This window comes from Theobroma cacao, chromosome 3 (assembly GCF_000208745.1).
Source record: "Theobroma cacao cultivar B97-61/B2 chromosome 3, Criollo_cocoa_genome_V2, whole genome shotgun sequence".
NCBI lineage: Eukaryota > Viridiplantae > Streptophyta > Magnoliopsida > Malvales > Malvaceae > Theobroma > Theobroma cacao.
The window spans coordinates 14,345,642-14,368,712 of record NC_030852.1 but is presented as its reverse complement, the minus strand read 5'-3'; the positions used below and the strand labels follow the sequence as shown (position 1 = coordinate 14,368,712).

Sequence of the window (23,071 nt, the reverse complement as noted above, 5' to 3'; positions counted from 1 at the left end):
AATCAATTATTAAAGTTCTATTTTTGTTCATTACTTGCTTTTTCCCTTTTAACTAATTAACTCTTCATTAAACTTAGCAAGCTCCTTGACTTGCCTTTAATTAACAACTTTGATAAGGGTGTAAAATTAAATCTTGCACACTTAAATAGTGAAGTTAGACATTAATGAATGAGGAATGTTTTGTTGTCATGACCCGGTACTCCCCTCGAGCCCGTGACAACTGTCGCGGTGTCCTGATAGACACTCATTACTCGAAATACCAACCGGAACCCCGCAAGGCTTTAATATCAGTTTCTCTTTTCCCATGTGAGTAATCGTAGCCAAATATCATGTTCTAAAAGATTTTAAGCTATTTCCAACTTAAAACAATAAAAAATTGATTTCTGTCTCACAGGGGCATTTTGGTCATTTTTCCCTAAAAATTTCAAAACCAGCTAAAAATATAGTATGCGAGTACAAAACACATAATTCAGAATCAAAAATAAGTTTAAAAGTCTAAAACCTTCATTTAAAATGAAATTATGACTATTTGAATATAATAAAAATATTCAACAAAATATTTTATTTTCTTATAAAATAATATTTATAGAGTTACCGGTAAATAATTTTTATAGCGTAAAAGCTAAATAAATTCATACATACTGTAATATAGATAACCAAAGTATAAAATTTAATTTACAGTGACACATGGGCCCCCAAATGACAAAAGTGAACGAAGGCTGTGAACCTACGATTTTTGAGGAAGTAAAGCCAACTGTAGCCTCCGACGATATCAGCTATCTACAGCCTATTCTGAGCCTGAAATGGATGGAGAGGGTGGTGAGATCATATAATCCCGATGAGTAAACAAACACCATCCAAAATATCTAAAGTTGAGTAAATGGAGACGATTAAAATATTCCATCTTAATATGTAATTCATAACATAAATATTCATTTCATTTAAATAATCAACATGGCTTATGAGTATCTTAAAAGCTTGGCTCCTGCCAAAATCATTCTTGGGAATACCTTGGTCGAGTCATTTAATCAAGTCCGCCAAGGCTATTAAAAAGTTTCGTATACACATAAACATATTTTTAGTTTGAAAAACACAGCCATTCCTTGGCGTTAGCGGAGTTTATCATCACGAGGTGGTTCGGCGTGATGTGAACTCTAACCATACCTCAGGAGATACCCTACGCAACTCTCTAACCGAGGTACATATATAACCAGATTTCATGCTCCTCTAATAGGCTAGTCCATAGAACCCGCCCACTACAGCAAGCTAAACCCACCATACAATAAAAATTCAACAGCATGACATGGCAATTTTATCATTATCCAGCCTATCAAGGTAAACAATAGTTTATACATTGTCAACACAAATACCAATTCAGCCATTCATTCCAATATTGCCATAAGCCAATCAATTAGAACCATAAATTCACAATACATCAAATGGTCTCCAATTACTCTATTTTCAAAGCCATCATTCAATTTCAAGACAACTTATAAAATCATTTCATTTAAACACATTTTGTTTATAAAACCTAAAAGTTAACCATTTAAACTCATTTTCCATAACATTCACCAAATCGAATAAAAAGACCACTTTAGATAATTAAAACGATGATAAGGTTACTCACTATTTCGGGAGTCGAATTTTTAGAGTACTCCGACTATCGACCCTCAAGTACAATTTCTTTGCCCTTATCGGAGGATTCACCACCTAGACATAATGCACAATCAAGCAATTTACCACATTGGTGCTAAACCGTTATAAAACTATACGGATGCATGAAATGGAATGTAAATTGTTCGGATTATCGTCTAAACACGGTGTTCTATACAAATTCAATTGTGCACCTATATAAAACAGTATTGGCCTAATTCGATCTATCACTCGATTAGTTAGCCAATATGTCCAATTTAACTCCAATTAACTCCATTTTTCTTCCAATTCTCCAAACCATCAAACACAAGTCAAATAGCATAAAATTTAGCAAAATTATCTTCACATTTTCTCTTGGGAATTTCGACCATGGTGGGTGCATCAACGCTATGGTTTTTCCTACTTGATTTTCTCACCGTAATTCATCATTTCCTAACCAATTCACTTGAAATAAAATCAAATCCACCATCCACACTCTACATGAAAAATTTGACCAATGATGGGTGATGGGAGAAAATGAACTTTTCTTGCTTGATTTTCATGCTACACATCACTAACTAACTAAAAACACTAAAATATCTTAAAATCTAACCAAATCAAGCATCAAAACTCCTCCCCCCATGTCCTGCCAGCAAGGGTATCCTCATGCAAACTTGATTCTCAATCATGGAAAATGAAAAAAAATGCATAGGAAAGGTAGATCACAAGCTAGAATTGAAAAATCTTACCTTTTTTCACTTGTTTCCTTGAATTTTCACACTTTTCTCTTGAATTTTTCCACCTAGGGTTTTTGTTCTTCTTTTCTTCCTTTGTTCTTCCTTTGTTCTTGTTTTGGCCGGCCATATGAAGAGAAATAGGCTGATTTTATGCTAATTTATAAGGAAAATAATAAATGGATGAGAATTTGACACATGTCACCATTCCATTGGTCCATGTGTCATTCTTACTCATTAAGCAGTCTTTCTCCACCATATAAATTTCCTCAATTATCCATGATAATATTGGGTAAAATCCATGTGCTGGACAAGTGTTGGGTGTGTAAAATTACCATTTTTCCCCTAGGGTGGCAAAATGACTATTTTGCCTTTATGCTCGAAAAAATGTCGGAATTAAAATTTTTCACTTCTCAAACTCAAATTATACTCCAAATGATCAATCTTATTCAAAAATTTCATCCAACACTAACATCTTAACCTCATGTGGCAAAATGACCATTTTGCCCTTAGGTCATGAAAATTCTAATTTTACTCCAAATCGGTCCTCGAACTCCGAATCACCATTTTATGTCATTCTGGGGTTTTAAAATTCTCAATTTCATCTTAAAATCTCTATTTGGACTAGTTGAAGGCTTAATTCAACTTAGTTGCACCACTAGGTACACTACTGACTTTTGATGATTTTTTTGGGCTTTCTAAGTATGCAAGCATATTGTCAATCATATGAATGACATGGCAAGTATTTTATAAGGTAGGGCTTGACATTTGTTATCATTAAAAACATATGGAGTCAATATTCTCTCCCTTTTTTGATGATGACAAAACGCCCTTAGATTAAGAGTGCAATGTTTGAAATGAAAAGAATATTTTGTGCAGTTTTAAGGATTGCTCCCCTAGAGAATGTGCTCCCCCTAAATATATGCTCTAATAAAATTATCCGACATAAAGCCATTCAAGCACAGAAGCATATATATGTATATATTCAATATTCAACCATTCAGTATAAGTTCAACATAAAAATATAGAAACTCAACATAACATAAGCCACATAACCCATATAAACATAGTTCAGCACATAACACCATCATAAAACATATAAACCAAACAACCATTGTTCATCACAAAAAACAACATACCAAGGGCAATAAAAGCATAACTTACAGACTTAGTTCAACATTCTTATCAGCTCTACTTCCTAATCCTATTTTCTTGTCTTTCTATTTTTTTCCCCCTTTTTGGCATCATTTAAAAGGTTTTAATCGAAGGCAGATGAAGATGAGGATTTGTCAGTGCCAAAATGAATGTTGAGAGGTTTGGGGGAGGAGCAGATGAAGAGTCTAATGGAATAGGCTGGGGTTCTACAGATTTAGAGGACTATTGGGTGGAAGTCAATGCCAGTCTTGCATATTTTCTTCTTCTGAAGGTTTTGGTCTCGGTGGTTATAGTTTTCTTACCTTTACTAGCAGTTTTCTTTGCTACAGGATTAGTGTCAATAGCTTTACCCTTTTTTGGATGTGCTTCTTCTATAGTTTGTTCTATTTTTGGTAGAGCTAACTAAGCTTCTTGATGCATCATTGCCTATTGGTGTGCTTAGTCAACTTTAGCTTTATTGATGATATTATGAAGTCAAAAATGAGAATCTCTTTAGATTCTACAAGGGAGCTCACAACACTCTTTTCAACCTTTAACTGTTCTTTTTCAACTTTCTTTCTTTTTCTCATTCTCTTCTGTAGTGTGTTCTTTTTCTTTTTCTTTTTGAGGGAATGTGATGAAGAATCATCAGTTTTCCTTTTAACTTTCCCTTTTTCAACTACTTTGTGGGTGAAAGAACTTTTTGCCATGGGATTATCTTTTCTAAGGTTTCTTGGGTTTCAGAGGAAAATATGGAAAGGAAAATCTAAAGGTTGTTGGGATATTGATTTTCAATGTAACGGACTTTCTAAGTAGATGGGTGGTCTTTTATGGGGAGTTATGATCGGTTACCTACATTTTGAGCGGGAGCTATCTTGTACCACTTGCCTAGTTTTTTTTTTTTTTAATCCCATGTGATAGCTTATCTCTTTCACAATTATCCTCTAATCAATTAAAGGAGGCCTTAATCGATTACTATGTTTCTGACTCAAAATCCCTTTAACTACTAGACTTGTATTAATATGTTAAGGGAGTTACTAACTAATTATTGCCTCACTGACTCAGGTTAACTCCTATAACACAAAATTATTTTAATTGATTAGGGAAGTTCTTAACTTATTAGAATGAATCTTATCTTCTATGTAAGGTCCTTTAACTACCTAGAATGTTCACTAATCAATTACACCAAGCAATAGACACACTTATCAAGCAATATATATATCGTCAAGAACATCATCATTTCATCATAATTCAAATCTCAATAGCATCAATGATCCCTAAATCTCTTTTAATTCTATGAAATTGTTCTTCATTCAATGGTTTTGTGAAAATGTTAGCCAATTGATGCAGGGTATCTACAAAATCTATTTCAATGTCTTCCTTAAGCACATGATCTCTAATGAAATGATGTCTAATTTCAATGTGATTGGTTCTAGAGTGTTGAACAAGATTCTTAGAGATATTTATGGCACTCATAATTTCACAATAAATGGGAACTTTATGCATAGCCATTCCAAAATCATTTAGTTGTTGCCTAATCCATAAGATTTGTGCACAACAACTACCTAGTGATATATACTCAGCTTTAGCAGTTGATAAAGCAACAAAATTTTGTTTCTTGCAAGACCAAGACACAAGCATGTTTCCAAGGAATTGACAAGGACCACTACTGCTTTTCCAATCAGTTTTGCTACTAGCAAAATCAGCATCGAAATAGCCAAAAAGATTAAAAGATGAACCTTTTGGACACCATAAGCCTAAGCTTTGATTATCCAAGAGTTATCTAAAAATTCTTTTCACAACAGTCAAATGTGATTCCTTGGGACATGATTGGAATTTTGCACATAGGCATACACTAAATAATATATCAAGTCTACTTGCAGTAAGATAAAGAAGTGAACCGATCATATCTCTATAGAGTTTTTGGTCCACATCTATTCCTTTATCATCTTTCTCAAGCTTTGCGAAAGTGCTCATAAGAGTTCCAATTGACTTCATATTAATCACATCGAACTTTTTCAACATTTTTTTGGTATACTGTTCTTGGTTGATGAATATTCTATCTTTACATTGCTTGATTTATAGACCAAGGAAGAACTCTAATTCTCCCATCATACTCATTTCAAATTCTCCCTGCATTTTTTTAACAAAATTCTCACATAACCTTTCATTAGTGGCACCAAATACTATATCATCAACATAAATTTGAACAACAATCAAATTAGCCTCATTTTTCTTAATAAACAATGTATTATCTACACTTTCCCTAGAGCATTTGAAAATGGGGAACAAGCCTTTTAATTGTATTTATATCTCAACATCTCATTTGCGAATGATTAATGTGTGATGGATGGATTTTAAAAGTAGCATGAGAAATACTTTTCTCCTTGATGATGCCATGGTATTTATGGTCATTTATTATAAAATGTTGTGTGGTTGATTGACTATGGTTTTATATTGTCTCAGCCTTTATTGATATTGATGATTAATTATATCCCTTGAGTGATTATACACTGTACATTGAATTATTTATTGTGGTTGTTGGAGCCTATCAGTGTAAGGACCTGCAGCTAGTGGCAAGAGGCACAAGCCATTGTGTACAATGAGTGGCAGCTTCAACTAATTAAGAAATTTTTGAGACTTGCTGGATATTGGTAGCTAATGAAGTACTACCCTTTTTATGAATAGTTATCAGTTAAGAGCAACGGGTTATTTGGTTTAGTGTAATGAAACTAGGTGGTTTGGATGTCCTTAGCTAGAGCTCTATTTTGATTTATTACATGTCTAATGTGTGGATTTAGACTAAATTATTATTGAACTCATGATTGAATTGGTGAATTGTATTATGCCTATTGCTATATGATGTTTAAATATTGTTTATTTGTCTATGGTCAATTTATAAACATGTTTGAGGTCCTAGTGATAAGTTCTAGGCTGAATTTTTGCTCTTTGTAGCTTATCTATTGATACTTGTTCTTAAAATATCAATAGATATAACATAGAACCTTCAAATTGCTTATTGACTCTTATCTATCGATAAGTTCAAGGAATATATCAATAAATGATGCTATTTATCAATACATCGGGTCCATATATCAATAGATCAGGCTTATTTGTGAAATTAAATGTTTTCAAAAACTTTTTCTAAAAAGGGAAATGTGTTTGGTTTCAATCTTAAGTCTTGAGAATTTCAAATTACATATCAAATGCTCTTGAATTGATGTCTTTACTAAGCTTTTCAAATTGGATTCCAAACTTTAAATATTATTTGAAGATTACATCTTATTTTATAAACTATGTTTTATAAAAAGACATTTAATCTATCCTTGTTCTAATTGAAAGATATCGAACCTGGAATGATTGTGAGCATATGTTTTCTGATGTCATTTGAAAGATAATGGACTTGGAAACTATAGGCTTGGTCAGGTTGTTGACAATAAGGTTATATCACACACTAGAAAAGTGAGACTATTATATGAGTACGCTTGGGTAAGCGAGGCTCGACTTATGATTATGCCTAATAAGGCGGGTTTTGCAAATATTGATAATTGCCCATTTACATATTTTTGAAAGTGTATTTTTCTAAATACTCTTCCCCATTATTTGTTCTCCTTCCTCATATCTAGTCACAACGTTTTTGTGACTCACACATTGTTACCCTTTTTTTTTTTAGATTAGTGGAGTAGATAGCTTGGCTTTCTGTCCATTTGGGAAGAGTAATCTTCTATAGTTGGTTCGGAAGGTGATCGTCATGGCATCTAGTAGATGTCAGCCTTTTCATTTGTGTAGAACTCCATTGCTCGAGTCTGTTTTTGTATTTCAAACTATTATGAATTATGACCTTGTTTATATCATGTAATAATTAATACTCTAGATTGTTGCCATGAGTCAGCTTATGGGATGTATCTGCCACAAGATGGCTGATGCTTTAAATTATATTTAATTACTTCCGCATTGTGAGCACGTGAGTGTGCTGAATGATTAATATATTTTCTTATGCATTAATAATCAAGTTTATGTTGATATGCATGTGAATACCCGATTTCATTACTATTTAGGCTTACATGGGTTAAAAGGGTAATTCCCATCGATACCTTTATGCTAATCATGTCCTAGACTTGGGTCGTAATAGTGTTGCAATCGTGTTTTGGTGGGTGTCGATGTTTACTTTGGTGATGCTGGTGATGTTCAGGTTTTGCTTGTTTGCCATTGTATTTTTGGTTTGGTTTTTCTTTGGCATTGTGAGCTTCTTCGCTTCCTGGTTTTTGAAGTTAGCATGGTCACCTTTTGCATTCAAGGGGTCTTCAGTCCTTGTTTTTGTTTGGAACACGCTTGACTTGATGCCTTGACCTTTGTTTACTAATGTCTAGATTTTAGGTAGTTATTAGATGGTTTGATTCTGTTTTTGACTTCATCTCTCTTTGTTTGCTGCTAGGTTTTGTTTTATGTAGCTTGATTTTGAGTTTTTTGTACTATATGCTTTGTGTTACTGCCAAAGTCTCTTTGAGTAGCTTTGTCTTTGTAATTTTGTTTTGTTTGTTTACCAAGCCAGTTTTTCATGCCAATCAGAGTCCTTGGCAATTACAACTAGAAACTAGCAATAGCACATTGGCTCTGGGCTAATAAAATCCATCTTTAAAAAAAAAACTAATGACTAATTGTGTATTGAAAACATTGGTTTTCCAATTGTTTATGAATCTACTATGCATGTCAATATGCTATTATGTATTAGTTTTCAACAATGGAGGACAAGTCCCTCTAAATGTTTTCCCTTCAAATGAGATGAATGGTATGATGTACATGAAATGTAAGGTTTGATGGGTGTTCCATCTATGAGATTATGACAGTATGCCAAGGGATGTTTGTGTTGAGAATATCATGTACACTATGGGTTAAGCATGGGAATGATTTATGAGATTATGACATGTATGCCATGAGATGTATGTGTTGAGAATATCAAGTACACTATGGGCTAAGAATGGGAATGATTTATGAGATTACGAAATGTATGTCGTGAGATGTATGTGTTGAAAATTTCTTATACACTATGGGCTAGATATGAGAATGATTTTTACTTTATGATGCAAGTTATGGATGAGAACGATCCTATACTTGAGGAATCCTACGACAATAGTGAGGATTAATCACTATTTGCCCAAGTGGGGTGGGACCACTCAAAGATTGCTAGTGAGGTTGATACGCCACTTATAGATGACAATAGTGCTAATTGATCACTATTTGCTCGAGTGGGGTGGAAACACTCCAAGATTGTGGGTGAGGTTGATATGCCACTCACAAGAGCGCACTAGGAATCTCAAGTAGTGGGGATTAAATCATTACTTGCTTGAATGGGGCGAGGACCACTCATAGTTAGGAAATGTTTACGGTTTAATAGAAAGTTTTACGAATTGATGCTCATGAGTCTTTTTTTATGTATGCATGTTGTTGATGATATAGCTCTTGTTAGATTATGCTGAATGAAGGATGGTTAGTTGTCTAGCCTAAAGGATAGTCCTATGAGTTAGAGGGACATAAGGAATGGTTATGTGTAAAATTTTTCCCAAAAAGTCGAGTTCTATGCTTGACGTATCGTTACATGTGAGATATGTATTGATACATTTTGGACAGAATGCCACAAGAGGCATTTTCTATGAAATGCATCGATAGATTCCCAAATGTATTGATACATTCTTGAATATATTGATAGATTATTTACAAAAATGGATTTTTAAGTGATTTTAAAGGGATATTCAAAGGCAAATGGTTTCTAATAGTTTATGCACTTGGTTTCCATGCAATTCTATTTGAAATGTATTTAATTGCCATGTTTCAATATCTCTATGTGAATGAAGAAATATTTTATGAATCATATGTGTTTACAAGTGCATGGTTATGAAAAACTCTTCTCCTTGGCTTGTCTCCTTCCCCGTATCCACTCATGGAGTCTTTGTAACTCACACATTATTTTCCCCAATTATTTTTGTTTTATATCAGTGATAGCATGCTTTTGCTAAAAGCTAGTGTCATAGAGATGTGATCCATTCATTTTTTAGTAGGTGATTTAGCAACCATTTAGAACTTAGAGGTTGAGTCATGTTCCGCTGACGAATAAGTCTTTACTTTATGTTTATGTTATGGATATTGATCATGTTTATGATGATGCAGCCATTGTTTGGTAATTACATATGAATGTTATGAATAAATGTGCAAAAGTGGCTCGAAAGCCTATATGGACACTCGAAGGTGTTGATGAAAGTTATATGTTATAGTGTATGAGATTATGACACTCTGATGAAAATATGAAATGAATGCACTTTCACGGTTTATGTTGAGAAGTTCTATAATTGTGAAAGTTGCTTATAGATGCATGCATGTGTTTAAGATTGTAGGCTTTTGTTAGTGTAAGCCCTACAAGCCAATTGATTTTGTGCTTGTAAAACACTACATTAATTAGTCATATTTCATGTTAAATACATTATGGATATTTTATATAATGATTGAGGTATTTCTTTATCCATGAGTTTATTTATAAAGAGTTATGAGAGACTTATGTAGATAAAGTCTTTGGAAAATAATGGCCTTGCAAAGAAATTATAAAGGTTATAATTATGAGATTCTTATACATCAAAGCCTTGTTCCTAAATATGTTCCTAGTCATTATTTTGTCAAGAATAAGGGCATTGACAATGCTTAAGCCTCCTTTCTTTAGAAGTAAGCAATTGATCTCATAGGTTGAAGTATGTGAGATACTTAGGGATAGTATGTGGGTGCTTGTTAAGGAACAAGTTCACTGAACATGACCCGTTGTTAGAGTTCCATTTCGTATTTCACTCAAATGTCTATGGAAATACTCTCATGTGTTATTAGTGTAAGTAATCCTTAGACTTGTGATACCAGGTCATCTTGTATGTGAATTGTCATGCTTTAATTCCACCTCTACTGGTTTAGAGGTGACCAGATGCTTAAACAGGGTACTTTTGGGTATGGCATGAAGCATGCAAAGATGAATGAGTAGTCCAGAGAGGATTCATCACCCCAAGTGATTTGAAGGGGACATATCTTATTTGCTCCATGCTTATATCGATTAAAAGTCCTTGGCAAAGGCAATCTTGATAGATCAATATAGAAACTGCAAGACTAATATGGATAAGTTAGAAAGTAGACACCAAGCCAGGCTTTCTATCTATCTGGGATATATGATGAAAGGATTGAATTACATTGAGATACTACACACTGAAAGGTTACTCAAATCATATTGACTCTCTTGACATTTGAGTGGTCATGATGTATTGTTAGATGCCGCTCATGATCTATAAATATAAATATAAAATTTTAATTAAATTAATTTATATTTATTACCAACATGTTAAGAACCTAATGGGTCACACACATAAGGTGAATTGTCGAAATTAATTTGAGTTTCATTAGATGTGATCTAATTGATTTTATAAAGGCTTAATCCAATTAAGTATCAGGGCTAAATCAAATATGATTTGATGGAGTATTAAATAAAGGCCCAATTAGCCCAAGACATTTTATAATCCTTATTGGTTATAAAGTAGGTCAATTAACTCTATAAAAGAATCCCTTAGCCGCCTTTTTTATAAAGAAAAGTTCTATTTTATTTTCTCATGTGTTGAGATAGGATCCCAGTCGAAAAGAAAGAAACACAAGGGAGCTCAAAGTTGAGAGTTTACTAGTACAAACTTCGGCTTAGGGATTCACACACTCTTAATGAAGAGATATCGACAAATCACTATGTGGATCACCATTAGAGGTAGGACAACTGTGCTGCTATGGTTTGATAAGTCCTAGTTGGTGTACATAAGTTAAAAAAAAAAGTCAAGGAGGACTCCACCAAAGAAAGCAGACTTCTAGGTATGTCAAAATTTCTCTTGTGGTTTGTCTAGATTAGTTTCAATTAAAGTGATCTATGGCTTAGGGGATTAAAATTTTAATAATATTCTGTTACGTATGAGTCATCATGATTTAAGTCCCCAATAGCTTTATGTATGATGATTATGGTTAATGGACTAAGTTATGAATGAATGTAAGGAGGCTTGCTTGGGCCTAACGGGGTATACCCTTTTGGGTTCATGCGTCAGTAATATCTTACCACAAAATGGAATGTGACACGAATGGAGTGGTTGGGTCCAAATCCCAAGAAACCAAAAGACTTTCACGTGAGTCTAGAAACAAAAGGATGAGAGGAAAAAAAATAGATAAGAAAAAGATTAACCATGCCTTCCGCCTCAGCCGACTCGAGAAGAAGTCTAAAAGCATCGAGCATGTGCCCCACCCAAGCAAACCTTACAACAAAACACAATTCCTAAACCTAAAACAAACCCCCCTTTCTGCATGCCACATGTCAAACCAACAAAGAGCTAGATTTTGAGTTTTGAGAGCTTTGTTGGGATTTCCTTTAATATATAGTTATAGATTATTTTTATTTATTTGTTACTAAAAATAATAGAAAATATTTTTTAAAATCAATCAAACTAAATTGGTACTGCTAAAAGTTAAAGAAAAATATAAATTTAGGAGTTGAAGAAACATGAATGTAAATTATGGTAGAAACTACAACTTATATCAAAAGTGATGTCTCTTTCATAAACACATCAATTTTTTTTTTTAAATTTCTAAGTTGTTTAAATCATTTAATCTTTTACAAAACATTAAAACTCATTTTCATATTTTAAAATGAAGTAAACTATCCATAACTTTTAATTCATAAGATATGTTTAATTGAAGAGGAGATTCTTTACTTTTAAACTTAAAAAAACCATCCCATTCATCTCATATTTTATTGATATGAGATTCGTGACACTTGCATACATAGGTGCAACACAAATATGTAGACATCGAAATATCTTGAACATTAATTTATGAAATAGTTGATGCAAAATTGAAAAACGCCATGCCTTTCTTGCAAATTTGATTGGAGAACTTGAACAATAGCATTCTCAAAAGTTTAATAAAAAACCTAAGAATTTAAATGTCACAGCCCAATTCCCAGGCCATGATCGGTGCAAGGACCCAATAGGCGTGGCCCACTAAGCCCAAGCAAGCCTTTATATGAAAACTTGTTCATTGGACCACTTGTTCCTCTTTTACCTCTAAGGTTTTTAATTCATTGTTTTCAAAAATAATTTTCTTTCTAAAATAAGTCATGGCAACTGAACAATACCATTCACAAAATAATATTACTATTTGCCAACCTATGGCAACATTATCATGCAAACCAAGCATGCAATGTTTACAACAAATCCAATGAATTACATTTAAATAACTATATACACATACAAGGACTTTGACTATCAGTGGAGTGACTCTAGCGTGGATACTATCATGGAGTGTTCTTGTAAACCTACCGTAAGATGAACAGGAGGAAGTGCCTCTACCTGAGATCCAACTATCTACAAACCTGAAAACTAAAACATGAAGTTGAAAAGGATGAGTATAAACCCATTGATTGAACATAGGAAGGGAACAAGCAAATGATACGGAGAGCTTTTTGAAAACCAGATGCACTTGTTTAAAAAAACAATGCAATTTTGTATATTATGAACAAAACCCGATGCCATGCTGTTTTTTTAACTCATTTTAAAACATTTAGCAAGTTCAAGCAAGGCAAGCATAGCAGAGCGAATCTCGCTGCAGTGGAAAGGCATTCTCGCTATAGTGAACTTCAGGGCAAAATTTTGAACCAACAACCAGAAAGTTTCTCGCTGCAGCGAAAATTCGAGCAAGCATTTTACCCAACTACCCGAGAGTTTCTCGTTGCAACGAGAATGAATTTTCGCTGCGGCAAAATCCAGAGCAAGGGTTAAGGCCATCTGCCAGAGAGTTTCTCGCTGCAGCGAAAATGAATTTTCGCTCCAGCGAAATTTTTAGGCAGATGAAATTAGGGGAATTTTCACTACTATAACAATCCAATCTTGTTGCAACGAAAATCAGATTAAACACATCTGACAATAATCAAGTTTCAACAGTCAATGCAATCACATATTAATTCCAAACCTTTCTATATAGTTAATATACAAATATATATATATATATATATATATAAACACGTATACCACCACTGCCTCACCTATCTCATGTGCACTCCCACACCGCACATAGCCAGAGCCATCATGTGCACCCCCACATCGCGCACAGGCAATATCATCATCAGTGTGTGCACTCACACAACACACCACTATCATCGTCATGAGCACTTCTACACTACACACGCACGATCACAATTATCACCCAATAGTGCCATTCAATGCGTAACATACACATCAACATAATGTAGAAACACATGAATTCATCACATTCATATTTCACAACATAAAAACGTTTTATCAAGGGCTTGTTCCCGTGCAAATTTAAAGAAAAACCAATAAAATATTTGCAAGTGGTTCAATCAAGCAAATAATCATTTATTTCAAAATATTTTAATGCAAGTTCATTCACCTTAATGCCACCTTACAAAACTAGTGCCCACAAAGTCTCAATCCAGGTAGTCTCGAAATACCGTTAAAACTTATATTTACCAATAAGCCATAACAACCCCCATCAAGTCATAATTTGAATTTAATAATTCTAATACATACATACTATACAATCTACACTCTAACCCAACTTTTAACCTAGAATTCTAGTCTAATTCACAAACCCTTTAAACTAATTGTTCAAGTTTGAAGTTTCTTTACCTTGGTGCTTAAAGGTATAAAGATCAACCAAACCTAGCAAATTTCAAGGAAAGGAAATTTGAAGAAATTTAGAAAATAAAGTCTAAAAATTACAAACCCATAAATTCAAAAATTCAAGGGTTGAAAATATATACTTTTTAGCCTTAAAAATGAAGATTTGAAGCCAAAAATCCAAGTGTTGTTGAAAGTGGAGTAGAAATAGAAAACAAAAAAAAAAGAAAAGAGATTTTTCTTTCTCTCTCCTAGGGTTTAGATGTGCTGGAAATTGGAGTTAGAAGCTGCAAGTTTGATGCCTAAGAAGTTAGGAGAAGGAAGGAGCAAGAAAAGAAAAAGAAAGAAAGAAAGAAAACAAGGAAAAGAAAATGAAAATCTTGAAATTTATGGGGGAGGAACAAAAATGGCGTTGGGAGGAGATGAAGGAGGAAGATGATGCCTTGGACACAATGGTCGACCATGGGATAAGGATGGAGAGTCAAAGCTTCTTTTGGAAGCTTTGACCTAACTTTATGACAAATTACCATTTTACCCTTTAAGGTTTTCACCATTTTTAATTGTATCCTTCCACAATCTTTTAATTTTAATTTCTTTTCATTTTTCTTCCTTAACACTTGTACCAATAAAATATCAAATTTATGATTCAGCGCAGTAACACCGTAATATTTAAATATTTACTTATCCGCGCTAGTTTTATTTAATAAAGACACGCGGGCTCCATCAACGTTATTTTTCTCTAAAATTTCCTCGTCTTTTTTCTCCGTCACTTAGATTGACCATATATTTGTCTTTCATGAAAAATTTTGATATTGAATAAAATATTAATATTTTAATATTATTTTATTAATAAAATATTATTTTATTTCAAAAATTTCCACTAACCTTCTAAGGCTCCAAAACATCTTATTTTGCCCCGATTCACATCTGAATTACCTTTTATCTCACAAATTCTTCTCCGACAAAAATGTTATTATTTTATTATTATTTTTTCGCATGCAGAATATTTGATCTTAAAATACTCTTTTCACCCGTCTCCATTCTTTGGCACTTAAATCAACATCCATTGATCTTTTGTCTCGTTGATAAGGTCATATTGACTTTTATAGGAGGGTACTAGGTGTCACATTAAAACAAAAGAAAATAAACCCGAAAAATCTTTGAAAGAAAAAATGGAATTTGAAGCCATACTTTAAGACTCATCCATTGTAAAGGAGAGAAAACATAAATAGAAGCAAAACCAGGGACATAAACGCAAATTCCAAATATTACCTGGTAACAAAAATAATGGCGGCATTTCTGCGACAAAAAACTGAGCTTGAGGGCCAAATCCAATCTCCCAAACCCTAACCATGACCTGATCCCCAAAATCCTCAATCTCCGGCTTCATCTTCCCCCGTCCGATCAAAGCCCCAGCATACAATTAAAAAACTACAAAAAAAATCACTAAAAAGCTCAACTGCCCATACGATGCCGTCCCATAGCGATCTGGACCGTCAGATCGAGCACTTAATGCAGTGCAAGCCGCTATCGGAGGCGGAGGTGAAGACGCTGTGCGAGCAGGCACGTGCGATCCTTGTGGAGGAGTGGAATGTTCAGCCCGTGAAATGTCCCGTCACCGTCTGCGGCGATATCCACGGCCAGTTCCACGATCTGGTCGAGCTGTTTCGTATCGGCGGCAACGCTCCCGACACTAATTATCTCTTTATGGGCGATTACGTAGGTAGGTCCGTTTTTTGTTACATTTAATTTTCAGTGCTTAATTCAAATGAAAATTAAGTTTTTTTTTTCAGTGTGCTAATTTTTATATAATCTCTTTTATTTTTGAAGATTTATTGATTTGGCAATTTATTTAATATTTTGGAAATTTTGTTTTTAGATTATTGTTATTATTATTGTTGATTGATTGAAAAAGAGAAAAGTTAAAAGGAGATTTACTATAAATAAAATGAAGATTTAGGAAAGGAAATGATACGCGTGTAATTTTTAGTTTTAATTTCTTGAAAGATGGAGTTTGTGCAAAGTGAAGTTCTAATGTTTAATATGGGAGTTTTTGGGGAATAAGCTTGTATTTATTTTTCATCTGGAAGGGAGTTGAGATAGAACTGTTAATCAAAATTAAGATAGAGCTGTTGGAGGACAGATAAATAAACTTCCGAGGAGTATTTTCTTATTGAACATTGTTTATTCATTAAAATTATACCATACCAGGCCTTTTTCTGAGAGTTCCATGAATCTGATAAATATAATGTTGTCTGGTTTCATCTGTGATATGCCCAAGGTAGTGCTGTTTGTTAAATATGAGCCACAAAAGCAAAGAATTTACTCTACAGCTAGGAGTTTGTAAAATATTATTATTGGAGATTCTTGAGATTGAGTTGTATCCACAATCTAGAGCCATTGATTCGCTGTTTTTTTTTTCTCCCTGATGTGGTCTATGCTGACCTTTGTCTTCTCCAATATTGCAACAAATCATATATATTGGTGCATCTTTTGTAGATTCTTTGCATAACAGCACTGACTTATGCTTTTAACTTGTTGAATGCAGATCGAGGATATTACTCAGTGGAGACTGTCACTCTTTTAGTTGCTCTGAAAGTTCGTTATAGAGATAGAATAACTATTTTAAGGGGAAATCATGAGAGCCGCCAGATAACTCAAGTGTGAGATTTACATATTTACTGTTTCTTTTTCTTCCTTTTCAGTCAAAGCACTAACAGTCTTGTTTGTTGTCAACTGAACATATTTCTGCACTCTAGAGCGAAAGAGTACTCATGCACATTCTTTGGACTGTAATTTTTCTTAGATCTCATATGGTAAAGTCATTAAATAAAAAGTGAAAATGGAGTAAAAAGGTTTTGTTGCAAGTAGTTTACTTGATTAGTTCACTGATTGTTTTATTCTTTTGCTTTACCAATGAATGCAAATGCAAACTAATGTGTCTCGTAAGAGTTGGAGAATTGGAGTATGGTAGTTCTTAAACCTGCAGCACGTACTTGGATCATATAAAGCTTGTATTAAGGAACGAAGTTATTTAGTAATTTTGCTGATTAAGTTTGTGTTCAAATAAATAACCAAGTGCCTCTCTTTTCAGGTATGGATTTTATGATGAATGCTTGAGAAAATATGGAAATGCTAATGTATGGAAGTATTTCACTGACCTTTTTGATTATTTACCTCTGACCGCCCTGATTGAAAGTCAGGTTTGAATTCTCGGACAAAGTCTTATGTTGAGTATCTCCAAGATCTTAGCTGACAACTATTTATGTGCCTTGCAGATTTTCTGCTTGCATGGAGGACTCTCTCCATCTTTGGATACATTAGATAACATCCGTGCTCTGGACCGTATACAGGAGGTAAACCTGCAGTTCTCTTAACCTTTGCACTTAAAAGTTTATAGTCTAAAAGTAGATTGTCTACCTTGTTGCAAGCAATAGTTTGTGCAGAAAATTGTTTTGGAATGTTCCAAATGACAACATATTAATGCATACAAAGTGCAGTGTTGACATCTCTAGAGTTCATAACGGTTATTATCTTTTGAAAATCAGAGGCAGGTTGAAGTAAAGCTTATGTCATAAGCCTGACTCACTAACCAAAGAGACCATAACTCATAAAACATGCTCAACCCCTGGAATACTGTGTCTTTGTTATGTCAACACCAAAGATTCTAGAATTAGTGTTGAAGCTCGTCAGGTAAAATCATAATAGCAGCATCTGTTAAAACAGTGTAGTATTCTCATTCATTGTTCTTGCAGAACCCTAATCGGTGTCATCTCATCAAATATGCCTTTCCCAATTTTATTGCATTTCTAATTGTACTATTTTCCTATTTGTTGGGTGTGTAGGTTCCTCATGAGGGTCCAATGTGTGATCTCTTATGGTCTGATCCTGATGACCGATGTGGATGGGGAATATCTCCTCGGGGAGCAGGGTATACCTTTGGACAGGATATTTCTGGGCAGTTCAACCACACAAATGGGCTCACTCTGATTTCTAGAGCTCACCAGCTTGTTATGGAAGGATATAATTGGTCCCAGGTTTGTGGATCCCTCATCAAAATAGAAAGCATATTTGAGTAATTTATTCTTGAAGGTTGTTGTTTACATTGATCTCTGCAATTTTTGTAGGACAAGAATGTGGTAACAGTGTTTAGTGCACCAAATTACTGCTATCGCTGTGGAAACATGGCTGCAATACTTGAGATTGGGGAGAATATGGAGCAAAGTTTTCTTCAGTTTGACCCAGCTCCACGTCAGATTGAGCCTGAGACCACACGCAGAACCCCCGACTATTTTTTATAATTCCCTTAACTTACCTCCTACTGGCAAATTTTCATATTTCCTGTTGTGCTTCTGTAGATGTGTCTTACAAAATCGGGGAGTTGTGGCTTTTAGTTGAGGGAGAGACAAAAGAAACCACTGTTTTTGTCATTCTTTTGGTTGTTCTGGTGCTGCATTCATATGAGTCTATAGAGTTAATTTGTAGAAGGTTTTTGTCTTGTATTGTAAAAGGTGAAGGAAGTAGAATAACAAGGGATTCTTTTTTTTTCTTTTTGCTGTATTACGAGTTTCAATCATCATGCATGTTCCAATTTTTTTATTGTAAATGTTGATTATATGTGAGAGCTGTTTCTTCCTGTGGCACTTCTCTTCCCAAACGACTAGTTATTCTTTGACTTTCCTCTTAAGTGAATTATATCCTTACTTGGTTAATGCATTCTTCTGAATGGATGGTGCAGTTTTCTGTTTGTTTTAGATGGTGAGGCGCAGTTGAGAAGGTGGGCTTGTGCTCACATAGCTCATAAAGGAAACGTTGTTACCATCCCCTTTTGTCATTTTCCTGGGAAAACAGGACTTTTTTTCAGTCCCCGGAATTTCCTCTTCCTTTTGACAAATCACAGAAAAAGCATCTCTTTGCAACAAAAAGAGAAAACCAGAAAAACGAAAAGGAAAGAAACCATTATCCTTCCAGTTAAGCAAAGCAGCACTTTGAAAATTAGGGGGGAACCTTTTCTTATCTTCCCCTCATCTCATCGCCAACAAATCTCCTACAAGTGTTACTCTGGTTGAACAACAACATGCAAAGTGAAGATGACATATTCAAAGCACTATCAAGCCTATAACCATTTTTTTTGCCCCCTAGCATTTGGCTACCGCTAATTTCAAGTTTCAACTAAAATCTCAGATGATCGATTCCATGGCAGGTCACAAGCTTGCTTGCCCCAAGTCGTTGCAAAGCTCCATTTGCTGCTAGTCCTGCAAAATGATGTGTTAGCACTAGTGCTGTGATTGGACTCTATACCACGAGTTTATATTCAATGCATCGTCATTGTATACAATATTAACAAACTAAATATTGTCACTTTCATTAATAAATAAATTTAAAAGTTGGAAACTTTGTGGTTTACTACTAAAGCCAAAAATTAAAGTCAAGGTGCATTAAGTTATAGCAATAGACTTCTTACTTTACTCGAAGGCACCTAAAGCGGAGGGCTCCAAAACGATCAAGTAGGAATCTTATACACATCCTAAAACGAAAAGGAAGCAAACAAAAACAAAACATTTAGTAGCAATTAGTTGAATCTTAATTTACTTTCAAAGAGCATATAGTTTAGCAATACTACTGTCTATACAAGTTTCTTAGAAGTAGTTATTTAACAAAAACCTAAGACCTTTAAAGTAATATCTGCCAAGTTTTTTGAGTGGCAAGTAGTCATGCATTTGCTTGTTAAGAACATCTGTTTTCTTGTTCTTCATAACAGTGGTTTGAATTAAGGGGGTTAATTAAATAAGGGACTTGGCTTAATTATCATGTCATCAACCTGGTAAAAGTTATTGGAAGCATAAACATTTACCACTGATGATTTGGAAGATAATTATGCATCTTCGCTTTCAGAATAACACATTGTTACAAAGTGTTGAAGCTTCTGTAGATTCTGGGAAACTTCTGTTAATAGTTTTGTTCCGTCGCTGCCTATTTCGTTTGTAAGATCAGTAACATGTTTCAGGAGTCCATCACCACCTGCTGCAAGGGCCTCAATCTTCTCACTGATACGGGACAATTCACTCCTTAGGATCGCTTTACTTCCAATCCCTGGAACAATGCAGAGACAATTATTGATCTTTAATGGTTTCAGTGAAGATGGGAAAAGGAAGCTTGACCCATGCAAGCAAAGCCTGAAGAATGTTTATTTGAAAAAAGGGAACAACTATACGATTTCATCAGACTAAAATTTCGAAGCCCATCTCGGCAGCATTGAAAATAAGGTACTATATTTGTGTCTTTGTTGGCATGTTACCTGTCTCCTCTTCCATGTAGTCATCATTTTCACTACTAGAGTTTGGGGAAACATCCCCACCATCCGATGAAGGTGAAAGCTTCAGTTTCTTATCCAGATTTTTCAACCGGTCCAAATGACGTAGTCCTTGAGAGGCTTTCTTTGATTTGTCAAGGGCTTCCCCTCCGACCTCATCCTGCATTGAATCAGACTGATAATCATTCTGTGCTTTTACCCCAGCATTGGACCCTTCACTAAGGCTACGAGTAGGGCTGGTACATTCAGTTCTTCCATTATAGGAAGAGTTAGATGGTGGTTTTAATACTCGGTAGCCCCCATCACTCTCTTCTCCTTGTCCTTCAAAATCAACTTCCTTTAAGCATCCATAATTTTGTCTGTAAACCTCAAGTTCAGCCTCTAAATCCTTAATTTCTTCCTCTCTCTTGGCCAGCAAATTACTCATCTCTTGTAGTGCTTCTTGGTCGTATTCTGCCTGCTCCTCCATCATTCTCTGGTATTGTAAGGCCTCCATCTGAACAGCTGCCTTCTCAGCTTGCAACCTCGTAATCATGGCCATTGCATTGTTAGCTGCAACAGTAGATGCACTTCTTTCTTCATCCAGTTCCATGTACAAAGCCATCAGCGACTTGCGATCCATACGAACTTGTCTCTTCAAATGATGCAAAATATCACCTTCTGCCTCATTTGGCACTGGCCCATCTCCAGATTCTGAAGCAAACTCTGTTTTCTCAAGCAGTGATTTCCTCGTAATTCTTGTCCACCTGGGACTGTTGGTTGCTGAATCCGACAGCGGGATTCCGAAAAACTTGTTTCCCCTAATAAAGTTAGGGGTCTTATCTTCATCATCAGCATCCATCAGCAATGGTACTGTAGCAGCCTTGGCGTCTTCGACTGTTGAATCAAAACCAGTAAAATGACTCAACGTATCACAGGAACATTCTTTATTGGAGCTTTTCCATTGAAAATATATGGTAGCTAGGAAGAAAGAAAGAGTTCCGCGAACAACGTAAAGGCATAGTGATCATTTCACAATTAATTGAAAATGTCAAAAACGAAAAAGGAAAATAAAACAGAATAATACTAGTAGTTTGGACTCTAAACTCACATGGCTTTTCAAGGCTTATTCCCCTCGAGCGATCATTATCCTCATGAACCTCTGATTCATCCGAGTTAAGCTTGAGCTCCGTATAATTTATGTGTGACAAATCCAAATTTGGATTGGCTGGTGCCCGGGGAGATGGAGCAGGAGCTAGGGATGAATGCTTCCCTTTTATATAGGAGGATTTCACCTTCAATGGCTCCCCACAACATGAACAAAGATGATCATGGCTCTTCTCAATGGCTGCTTCGTTTTCCTTCTTTCCAGCAGGCAATGACAGATGAACTTCATGATCTTCATCAACAAACAACTCAATATCCTTGTGTAGGATCCCCAGAAGGGACTTGTAAGTATCACAATCGGATTCTTTCCCAGTTGCGAAGGAAAGAAGACAGCTCTCACACATGTTTCTTATGTCAGAAAGCTTCTTGTGAGCATGACAGAATGCAAGAGTTGAAACATTCTTCTTATGATGTTCACATATGGAATCATTGTAATAGAAATCAGAATTTCTCCGTACAAGGACATGATCAATCCGGGTGCAAAGCAAGCAAGGGATAGGCAACTCAAAGAAGTTAGCAAATTCGTTTGCGAAAAATGCAAGAAACCCGTCAATGAACAGAACAAATATCATTATCCATTCCAGCACTGCATAAATGAAAAACTTTAGGACTTGTCCAAGTTCTTGTTCTACAAACTGCTTAAACGTTCGCTTTGCCATCTCCTAAAAGTTGAAATACAGAGAAAGAAGAGCAAAAAAGAAGTAAGCTTAGCCCTAGACTTATCTCTGATGGTTTTGGGATTGATAAAAATTGAAATGAAGATCACAATTTTGTGCTCAAAGGGTGGTGAGATGGAAGATCATGACCTGGGTGGCATTTAGCAGACCAAGATCATGACCTCTCTCGCTCTCGGTTGTGTACGAGGAAGGAGAAGAACAGAGAGAAGAAACTGGAGGGTTATGTTCAGTTTAAGGATTCAAAAATTTGGGTGGTGGGTTTCATTTGGCTATAAATGAGAGAATGTTTCTGAGGAAATTGAGGTTCTTGGGGCAACCTTGGACCTGAAATAACGGTTTATCATGCACTTTCCAACCAAGTGTTGTCCCGACGCTAAACGACATTGCCTTTTAGGCTGTTTGAGAGATTTACTGCGGGATCAGACTCAGAACTTGGCTTAATTTCAGGCCTACTAGATGGATATTTACCAATTTGTTAGAGGGACCAAATCATCAATCCATCCTAAAAAAAGGGAAAATGTTGATATGTAGATAATTATGGGATGTACATTACACATTAGTGACTTATCCACCCATCTTCATTATGAGCAGCATAAACCTACTTCTTACAAAGAAAATAAAGTTACTTTTATATTGCAAATTCCAAATAAACATCCTAAATTGCTAACTGAATTAGGTTTATTTTCAGTAAAAAATTGAATTATTTTTTAGTGTTTTTTTACCAAAAGGGTTCTGAAATTATGC

General features: G+C 34.9%; 2 protein-coding genes and 1 long non-coding RNA gene across 4 annotated transcripts; 1 reads left to right on the top strand and 2 right to left on the bottom strand.

Moving 5' to 3' along the window:
• Positions 758 to 2,423, bottom strand: LOC108661318. The gene is made up of 3 exons (XR_001927076.1): positions 2,382 to 2,423; positions 1,628 to 1,710; positions 758 to 798 (listed from the first exon to the last, which is right to left on the bottom strand). It is a non-coding gene; the product is annotated as an uncharacterized LOC108661318 (long non-coding RNA).
• Positions 15,446 to 18,834, top strand: LOC18507049 (serine/threonine-protein phosphatase PP2A catalytic subunit). The gene is made up of 6 exons (XM_007099692.2): positions 15,446 to 15,914; positions 16,740 to 16,854; positions 17,286 to 17,394; positions 17,470 to 17,547; positions 18,037 to 18,228; positions 18,319 to 18,834. Exons 1-6 carry the CDS (start codon positions 15,662 to 15,664, stop codon positions 18,490 to 18,492), a joined length of 921 nt encoding a protein of 306 aa, XP_007099754.2. The 5' UTR covers positions 15,446 to 15,661; the 3' UTR covers positions 18,493 to 18,834.
• On the bottom strand, positions 19,121 to 22,551 carry LOC18507050 (probable myosin-binding protein 5). Of its 2 annotated transcripts, XR_001927219.1 has the most exons (5): positions 21,595 to 22,551; positions 20,490 to 21,380; positions 20,046 to 20,284; positions 19,656 to 19,718; positions 19,121 to 19,446 (listed from the first exon to the last, which is right to left on the bottom strand). XR_001927219.1 is itself a non-coding variant. In XM_018118111.1 (4 exons), the coding sequence occupies exons 1-3, from the start codon at positions 22,307 to 22,309 to the stop codon at positions 20,067 to 20,069; spliced, it is 1,824 nt and encodes a 607-aa protein (XP_017973600.1). In that variant the 5' UTR covers positions 22,310 to 22,551; the 3' UTR covers positions 19,121 to 19,446; positions 20,046 to 20,066. The 2 variants fall into 2 exon arrangements, 1 of the variants encoding a protein (XP_017973600.1); XM_018118111.1 differs by lacking the exon at positions 19,656 to 19,718.

Bases quoted from the DNA above. Each gene is read 5' to 3' on its own strand.
- LOC18507050 (XM_018118111.1), bottom strand. From the start codon at position 22,309: ATGGCAAAGCGAACGTTTAAGCAGTTTGTAGAACAAGAACTTGGACAA. The intron at 21,381-21,594 runs GTGAGTTTAGAG...TTGATTCAACAG, and splicing joins AATAAGCCTTGAAAAGCCAT to TCGAAGACGCCAAGGCTGCT. The intron at 20,285-20,489 runs GTAACATGCCAA...GCATTGTTCCAG, and splicing joins CTACATGGAAGAGGAGACAG to GGATTGGAAGTAAAGCGATC.
- LOC18507049 (XM_007099692.2), top strand. From the start codon at position 15,662: ATGCCGTCCCATAGCGATCTGGACCGTCAGATCGAGCACTTAATGCAG. The intron at 17,395-17,469 runs GTTTGAATTCTC...TGTGCCTTGCAG, and splicing joins CCGCCCTGATTGAAAGTCAG to ATTTTCTGCTTGCATGGAGG. The intron at 18,229-18,318 runs GTTTGTGGATCC...CAATTTTTGTAG, and splicing joins AAGGATATAATTGGTCCCAG to GACAAGAATGTGGTAACAGT.